The sequence below is a fragment of the Condylura cristata genome, unplaced genomic scaffold (assembly GCF_000260355.1).
Source record: "Condylura cristata isolate star-nosed mole 26May11 unplaced genomic scaffold, ConCri1.0 scaffold00001, whole genome shotgun sequence".
In the NCBI taxonomy this organism is placed as follows: domain Eukaryota; kingdom Metazoa; phylum Chordata; class Mammalia; order Eulipotyphla; family Talpidae; genus Condylura; species Condylura cristata.
The window spans coordinates 14748145-14757288 of record NW_004567102.1 but is presented as its reverse complement, the minus strand read 5'-3'; the positions used below and the strand labels follow the sequence as shown (position 1 = coordinate 14757288).

General features: G+C 36.6%; 1 protein-coding gene across 1 annotated transcript; it reads left to right on the top strand.

Annotated features, from left to right (window-relative positions):
- The first annotated feature begins 5086 nt into the window (after positions 1 to 5086).
- PGK2 (phosphoglycerate kinase 2) lies at positions 5087 to 6340 on the top strand. The gene has a single exon (XM_004673558.1). It carries the CDS (start codon positions 5087 to 5089, stop codon positions 6338 to 6340), a length of 1254 nt encoding a protein of 417 aa, XP_004673615.1.
- The last annotated feature ends 2804 nt before the right edge of the window (positions 6341 to 9144 follow it).

Sequence of the window (9144 nt, the reverse complement as noted above, 5' to 3'; positions counted from 1 at the left end):
CACTGTCTCTGGTGAATCCTCTCACCCTCTGCATCTCTGGCCTGTACCCCAGTTCTGTATGAATAAATAAATAAATCTTTAAAAAATATATATTTATAAATAAATTGGGGAAAGAATCAATGAAAATTAATTCTCTGATAATGTATGGCTAAATTTACAGGCTAAATGATGACTCCCTTGTCAATACAGATTCGTGAGATAAAACATTCTCACAACAACTCTTTATGATTCATTTTCTGATTTTATTTGACCTTGTGATCTTATTGATATGGTATTTGGGGGTGATCATAATATTCAGGATGAGACCATGAGTATGGTGAGCTAAAGAGGCTTAGACGAAATTTCAGGACCTGAGACATCAGAAGTTAGATTTAACCATGTGGGGGTTAAATAAAGTTCCTCAGCTTGACAACAGAAATTGGGATGGACAGGTAAATTTTTTTCAGGAGACACAATTTTTGTGAAGAAAAGGGAGAGGCAGGAAAGCTATAGTAAGAAAGTATATGTTGGTTTAGAGTTGGGAGAACTAAATGTCATAAATATCATCAATGTTTGTTTTTTTTTCCCTTCCCCAGAGGACAAAGGAGAGTAGAACCTGAAAGTAGTGAGGAGATGTTTGTGTGAGTCTCAACTCTCTTCTGGCCTCCACCAGGCCGGCAGCTTTCTAAGAACATGGTGCATGAGTGTGCTCTGAAAACAATTATGTCCACAGAAGAGAGTTTATGGTGGTTTCTCAATTCCACATCTGTTTTTGTCCCTGTCCCTGAAACTATATATAAAATAAGTGAAAACTTCTGCTTATATATTTGAGCAGGTGTGATGCTTGGAACTTACCTAGTTAATTAATCACTATACTGAAATTCTTGTAGTTTGGAAAGAATTAGATGCCACTCAAATTATTTTGCACACACACACATACCATGCTTCTTATAGCAACATGCTAGTCTAAAACATTAAAAAAAATTGTCTACTTAGTAACTGGAAGAATGAAAGGCTAATAAAAGAACAGGACAATTTTTGGATTGTAGACAGTCTCAACTATGTTTTACAATCTCTTAACATGTGATGCACATGCTAAGTATTTATTTCTTTTGACTAAGACAACAATTTCAACTCAGAATTAATAGCAATCATTAACAAACTATAGAGCTCTTTCAAAGCTGTCTTTAGATGTTCAGGTTCTAAGTCAGTTGGTGCTGCCAGATAAACAAGTATTGATAAATCTATTAAGCATTCCAAAAAAGGAGAGAGAAATATTCTTTCATCTCTAATTCTAGTGCATGAGCCGACTAGAGGCTATAAAATGAAGTGTTAGGTTAGAAAGTTATGAGAGAGCAAAATGATGACAGATTGTGTATGTGTAAAACTGAAAAGCATCTCAAAGGGATATGGGAGTTGAGATATTCCATAAAAGGTACACTGGACACATATAGGAAAGAACTGATAGAATGCCACCTGAAAATTTAAGGGCCGAGAATAGGACTAAAGTTACAAACACAAAAACCAGTCCGAGGTTTCTCAGCAAAGGCTGAGGGAGAGAATGGCAGTTCATAGGGCTAAGATCTGATTACACAGTCAGTTGTTCAGGCCAGAATTCATACCTTTATAGCTTTGGAGCAAAATTCACAAACACTCACATGTGAGCCTATTAACCAGGGTTGGACCACAACCAAGGAGTTTTATCCAAAGTAATCAGATGTCATGTTCGAAAAGTTTCCATAGAGTTCTGAAGCACAAACTATATGTAATGAGAGTCACTGGGGTTGAGCAGGCTGTGAGAGGGAGATCCACTTGCAGGACGTTTATCTGGGAAAGGTCTCTAGATGTACATATTGCTGTGGAGGTAGAAAGAGTGCAAGTTTGGGACTATGATGTTACCAACATGGGAAGGTGTTATCATGTTGCAGCAGAGGTAGGTCTCAGCTAATCCCCCTGATGCCTTGGGGTATTCTTCTGAGTTGTCCAAAGGTGAAGAGAAAAGTATCCTTCCTTTTACAGTCCCCTTATCTACCATCCCTGTACGTGGGCTTCCCTGGAGTGGGAAATAAGTTTGCTGAATGAGGGTGATTTTTATGTGGTAGCCTGTGGAGTTGTCCAGGTGAGGACTCCAGGCTACTGGGGGTAGAAGTCCTTCAGTGAAGAAAAGAGCATGGTCATGCATCCCAGAATCCATTCCTCGCAATCATCTGTGAATTAGCAGTTATGTTCCAGATCTAAACGTAACTGACAACTAGTCACCAATTTGGGACTTCTTTACCAACGTACAACAATATCCCCGCTCGTAATGTCTTCTTTAATATCTCTTCATCCAGCTAGCTGAAGCCGTGGCAAAATCATGGCTCCTTTTGTGAGAATAAATCAAAACCCACCAACCATGTTCTTACAGTGTGCCAAGCTGCAGAATTACTTAATTCAACTCCTGGCACAGTAGAATTATCAACATGAAAGGTAATTCTAGGAAACAACCAAAAGATGGCAGCATAGATCTATGATCATTAAATTTCTTTTGATGCCACGGAAAATAATTGAAAAATCTAAGCTACTTGTAATGCCAAAATTAATCTAAAGAGTAGTTCAATGATTTACATAAAAGTGTAAAAATTACCCCGATTTTGTTGTCAATGTCTTGTGTATAGGCATAGATATAGTCCTGTGAGGTAAGTGAATGTACAGGTTGAGAGAATGGGAAGATTCTGTGTTGAATTCCTTAAAAGTAAACAGGATCCATGTCAGTATCATGTACCTGAATAATATATCTGTGTCCCAGCTTCCTTTGTTCATCAGTTTATTCATTACAAAAGAAATAACAAACACTAATCTAGATTGGGAAACAAATTAAGTTTGTTAAGCAATGGAACGAGAACATTTCAACACCATGAGTGTGTTTTTAGAATGTAATGGCAGAAAGACAATGGAGTTTCAAGAATGAACACACACAAAATCCAATATATGTTCCTTAAACTTAGCCTTTTTGTGTAACTATAGGAATATGTCTTTCATTAACAATTAAATTGCCATACTAAAGATTCTAACAGAGGTGTGGGGCCATTCCTAGAAAAATCATCTGATCCCTCACTAAGGACAGGTATGCTCTTATGTTCCATCCACAGTGGTTATGAAGAAAGATTAGGGTGATATACCTATAAGGGCACACTTGTGTGTATCAAGTGGTCATGACGAGAAAGAGAACTGTTATGACCTGGATGGTAGCCCACCCTCATAATTGTCTATGAATGTCAAATTAAAAACTACTTCTGCTGATGAAAGTTGATGACTGATCTGCACATATTTTGCTTTAAAAATGGTCTCCAGAATTACTATTACAATTCTCTCAATAGTTGCTGTTTGGTCCTATTATATGTTTTGTATTAGTAGTTAATAATATTTATAAACACGTTGATTAATACTTATTTACACAATGCATTTAACTACAATTTTAACTCGTGAGTTTCCATAACTCATCAATATATTCCTAAATCATAATTATTTCTGGGGATAAATCTGTCTGGAGTTTGTTACTCAAGAAGGGCCTTTATCAAATATATGGTCTGACATTTTTGTTACTACATATAACTATTTCATTCTTTCATTTGAATGAAAAGTTAGTATGACAAATAATTTTTCTCAGAAATGTATACTTCTCTTAATAATTTGCAGCTACTTCTCCATTTTCTTTAACATACTCTATTTTGAAACATTAGATTTATTTTTAATTGAAGTAATAATTGGTTTTAAAATTATATAGATTTAAGTGTACAGTCTTATAATTCACATTTTTATATTAATCATATTTCTCACTAGAATTCTCATTTCTATAATCACCACATAATTGACAATTTTTTTGCCCTTACTCATATGCTTTCCCTTCTAGTAACCACTATTTTGTTCTTAAAAATTTGGTCACCTCAACACCCGGAACTCTGTGCCTAGTATGACAAAATATATATTTTATAGTTATTATCAACAGAGAGATGAAGATAAACCTAACTTTTTTAAAGCTTTCTAATAGAAATATAAAACAATTTTCATAATTGTCAAAATGTTTAATCACTCCAAAATTAATCATCTGTAATGAGATCTTCCCACTAAAAGATCTCCAATAACTTCAATATACATCAAAATGGAAATTTTTGCAGAAAAAGTCCATATGCATGACAAATTTTATCATTAATACTTATTAATTCGTCTTGTTATAGATCATCAATTTAGCCATCCTTCTTCCCATACTTTATTCCAAGTAAATTGTAATACATTTCACATCATTTTGCAGATTTTGTAGGGTTTAACAAGTATATCTGTGTAACCAAAACTTTTATTAATATATAGAAATGTATTATCATCCCAGAAAGTCCTTCATCAGTCGAAACACAACTGCTGTTTTTGTTTGTTTGTTACAGATTAATTCATTTATTTTACTTCATAGAAATGGAATCACACATCCACAGAAGGACCTTTTAATCATGTAATCTTTTGAAATAAAGTCATGTTTCTGAATTCAAACATTCTCTCACGGTAGTCTGAAAGTTGTAGCAGCAAAGTAATAAAAACATGACATCAAATATGAAAAATTACAAGACAAGTAAAAATCAGAAGCATAGTATGTTACTTTAAATAAATAAGAATTCATAGACCTATCATTTCAAATTCTCCGTGTTTCACTACAGAAGTTTTTACATTTCAATATTTGGAGAGGTACACTTTTTATTTTTTTGTGAATGACAGCAACTGCCAAAAAGGTATGTAAAAAAGGAACTAGCAGCAAGGTTAGCCTGCAATAACATTCTTTTTTCACTCCCAAATCTCACTGCAATTCAAGCACCGTAACTCCAGTTCCCAGAGCAAACCTAACGGTTTAAATCTGGGCTCAGCAAAATTCTGAATCCAGATTGACAGGATCATCAACCAATCAGAGAGTCAGATGTCCTTTCTGAGTCCAATCAAGGTTGCCATAAGGGAAACTTAAGTGTGAGAAGAAAGGGGAGGGGTCAAGGGGAAGGACGTTAGGAAATACCACCCAGCCAGCCTCCCAACAGCAGCAAAGCGCTTCCTCTGCCTTGGCATCCAGGTGGCATCCTGTCTTGCCAAAATGTCTCTTACTAAGAAGTTAACTTTGGACAAACTGGATGTTAAAGGGAAACGTGTCATCATGAGAGTGGACTTCAATGTTCCCATGAAAAAGAATCAGATTATAAACAACCAGAGAATCAAGGCTGCCATCCCAAGCATAAAATACTGTCTCGATAATGGAGCCAGGTCAGTCGTTCTTATGAGTCACCTAGGTCGTCCTGATGGTATTCCCATGCCTGAAAAATACTCCTTACAGCCTGTTGCTGCTGAGCTACAGTCCTTGTTGGGTAAGAAAATACTGTTTCTGAATGACTGTGTGGGAAGGGAAGTGGAGAAAGCCTGTGCCAGACCACCTACAGGTTCTGTCATCCTGCTAGAGAATCTGCGCTTTCATATAGAAGAAGAAGGGAAGGGCCTAGATTCTTCTGGAAATAAAATTAAAGCTGAGCCAGGAAAAACTGAAGCCTTCCGAGCCTCACTCTCCAAGCTAGGGGATATATATGTGAATGATGCTTTCGGCACTGCTCACCGGGCCCACAGTTCCATCGTGGGATTGACTCTGCCACAAAAAGCTTCTGGATTTCTGATGAAGAAGGAGCTTGACTACTTTGCCAAAGCCTTGGAAAATCCAGAAAAGCCCTTTCTAGCTATACTAGGTGGAGCTAAAGTGGCAGACAAGATCCAACTCATCAAAAATATGCTTGATAAAGTCAATGAGATGATTATTGGAGGTGGAATGGCTTATACTTTCCTCAAGGTACTCAACAACATGGAGATTGGTAATTCCCTATTTGATGAAGAAGGAGCCAAGATTGTCAAAGATATCATGGACAAAGCTAGTAAGAATGGTGTGAACATTACATTTCCTGTTGACTTTGTGACAGCTGACAAGTTTGATGAGAATGCTAAAACTGGCCAAGCCACTGTGTCATCTGGCATACCTGCTGGCTGGATGGGTTTGGACTGTGGACCTGAGACCAACAAGAAGTTTGCTGAAATTGTGGCCCAAGCCAGGCTAATTGTGTGGAATGGGCCTATAGGGGTATTTGAATGGGATTCCTTTGCTAATGGAACAAAATCCCTCATGGATGAAATTGTAAAAGCCACTTCCAAAGGCTGTATCACCATCATAGGAGGTGGAGACACTGCTACTTGCTGTGCCAAATGGAACACTGAAGACAAAGTCAGCCATGTGAGCACTGGAGGAGGTGCCAGTCTAGAGCTTCTGGAAGGTAAAAACCTTCCAGGAGTGGAGGCTCTCAGCAATGTGTAGTTGATAGTGCTCCCTCCTTTCTGTCCTTAATCTAGAAGTTAATTTAGTGCTTTTATATCATAAATCCACTGTTGTTATAATCTAGCCTTAGAGGAAGACCCAGACAATGCCCCAGGCAGTGACCAATGGGGGTGAGCCATCGGGTACATCAGCACAGCTCTGCTGTCCTGAGATGCATTTGCCTTCTCCAAAATTTCATTTCAACTTCACCATTGTGATTCATTGGGAGGATATACTTTTATGCTGGCTATTAAAGTTAACTGAATAAGCTGAATCTCTCTCATATTTTTCACTACAGATTATTGTTTCACTACCTGAAACATGGGAACAAGACAAAACCTAAGTTGTCAAAGAAAGGTGGGATAGAAACAGGCAAAGTATTAAATAATAAAGTTGTCTAAAATAGTTACATTTGTGAACTCATGAACGTCATTAAAAGGTCTGCTAGAAGGAAACTTCTTATGAATTAGAAGAGAAATAAAATTTGCCTATTAAACTCAAGTAGTCTTAAAGCACGGAAAGAAATTAAATGCAATGGAGGAACTATGTATGTGGAGATACAAGATACATACACATGCCTATTAGAATGGTAGGTACAAATTAAATCTGGGTTTCAAAGATGTATTTGTGTTATTTTTAAAGCAAATAATATTTAATGTATTGATGATATAACTGCTAACTCTTGAAACTGGGCTTATGAAAAAGAAAATACATACAAATTAGAGAAAATAAAGATTAAATCTTTCACATTAGAAAACAATAAGAAATTGCAAATGTAGAAGAAAAATATGAATTGGGAATATTTTGCTTATTTCTCTAGACGAAGAGTTGGCGCAGAGCAATTATGTCAACATCGTACAGATAAATGTTCCTTATCCTAGCTAAGTGATATGGCCTATTCCCCATAACCCAGATAATTACTTCTATTCAACATTCTGAACAATTGTGCTTAAACTGTAATATAATACACCTGAAACTTCAGTGTATTTCTAGGGATAACTTAATAATTATCCTTGGCAATATCAGGGATGATATAGGAGTTAATATAGAGATTTAAAAACAAAGAAAAAAAGAAAGCCAAAAGTATAGTTGTTGAAATAAGGTCATAAAATATCACTCTCACGTAAAATTCCAGGGCAAACAGGTGGTTGTTTCTCCAAGAGATCTTTTAGCGAATCAAGTTAGATAAATTTTTCACTCTCAGTAAGTGGGTTCCACTGCTATGTCTTAGGTTTCTGTCCACATTCTGACTTCCAGCCCCAAAAAGGATGTTAGTGACAGGCAACATTTTTTCTGTTAAATACAAGACCCATAAAGTTCAGGTATTTCTTTTACATATTGTATTGACTACAATTGTACTACAAAGGCCAATATTGCCAAGAAAGCTGAAGGGTGTATTCTATTTTACTGGATACTTTTTACTCAACTAACTTATCAATAGTCTATTACTAAAAGGAAGAGGGTGTTGTAAATACTGGGAGAAAAAAAAATTTCTAGCAAAATGTCACTCTAGTCATCTGTCTTCATGTACAATTATCCATGCATTCTTTCCAACGTACAAAAACTCCATCTTCATGAGGTATCAACAGAATCAAATGGTTTGTGCAATTATTACATTCCACTGAAAATTAGATATCTCAGGATGACACAGTTTTTTCTCTATCATTCAGTGGAGAATCTAATAGTCTGGTGAACTAAAAAAAAAAATGTAGTCATTTATATTTTTCACAACTCTAACAGCCCTGTCCATATATACACAATATACAATTGTGGAAAAGAAATAAAAATAAAAATCCTCACTTGAAAGACCCATTGGTTGATTTATTTCCCATAGGACATTCCAGGATGGTATGAGTAAACACACAAGTCTAGGCCTCACCCAAGGAGCCAGGCTGGCAAAATGTCATTGTCTGTCGGGGTTTCCATCTGAAGGAGAAGGAAATTCAATTCATTTTGTTGGTTTTTCCAGTAATTTGGATAGGGTAAGTGAACTACAGAGCAAACATTACACCTAAAGTTTGCTAAAATTACTTGTTCTTCAAACAAACTCTACTTTCTGATATGAAAGAAAATCAACAAGCTTTGACAAAGGACAAATAAGCCTGCCTGAGGCTGAGAAGTCCGGGGCCTTCCACATACACATCTGGTTGAGCCACCGTGCAAGTCTTTAAGAAAGATTTCTACAAGCTCCTTAAGTCCTCTTTTTCTTCACATGCAGATTGCATGTTGAATTTAATGTGTACATATCCTTCTATCAGGAAATTACCATTTGACATGAAAACAAATTCTTTGTTGCTGTAGTGTGATTATCTTAAATATAATTGTCCTTTTTACTGAGATTGTATATATATGAACTCCTTTTCTTTTTTTCTTTTTCCTAACAAACCTGCCCTTTAAAAATGCAGCCTTTACCTGTTTGATCTACGGAAACATCTTTTTCCATACTAAACTCCCATGTGCTACTGAATGGGGAACTCAGCTGAAATCTTTTCAAAAGGAACCCAATAACCCCACCCAATAAATCCCAACATCTGGACTGTAACAAATGAATGTCATCAGAACAACACTTCAAGTTTGATGAGCTGAGCTAGGTTCTGGGCCCTGGACAACCTCAAGAGGCCCTATCACAGGTGTCTCTGGGCATATCAGTAATACAGGAAAGAACCAGGCTTGAACCTAAGGAACATAAATAAATATACCGATTAAAAGAAGACATTGCTGGCCCTCCCTGGTGGCGCAGCGGGTTAAAGCACAGCACTGAGAATCTAAAGCCGCTTCCGCATGAGTTCGATTCCCGCCTGCCC

What these genes read in the sequence shown, in the direction of transcription:
- PGK2 (XM_004673558.1), top strand. Translation starts at nt 5,087, where the DNA reads ATGTCTCTTACTAAGAAGTTAACTTTGGACAAACTGGATGTTAAAGGG.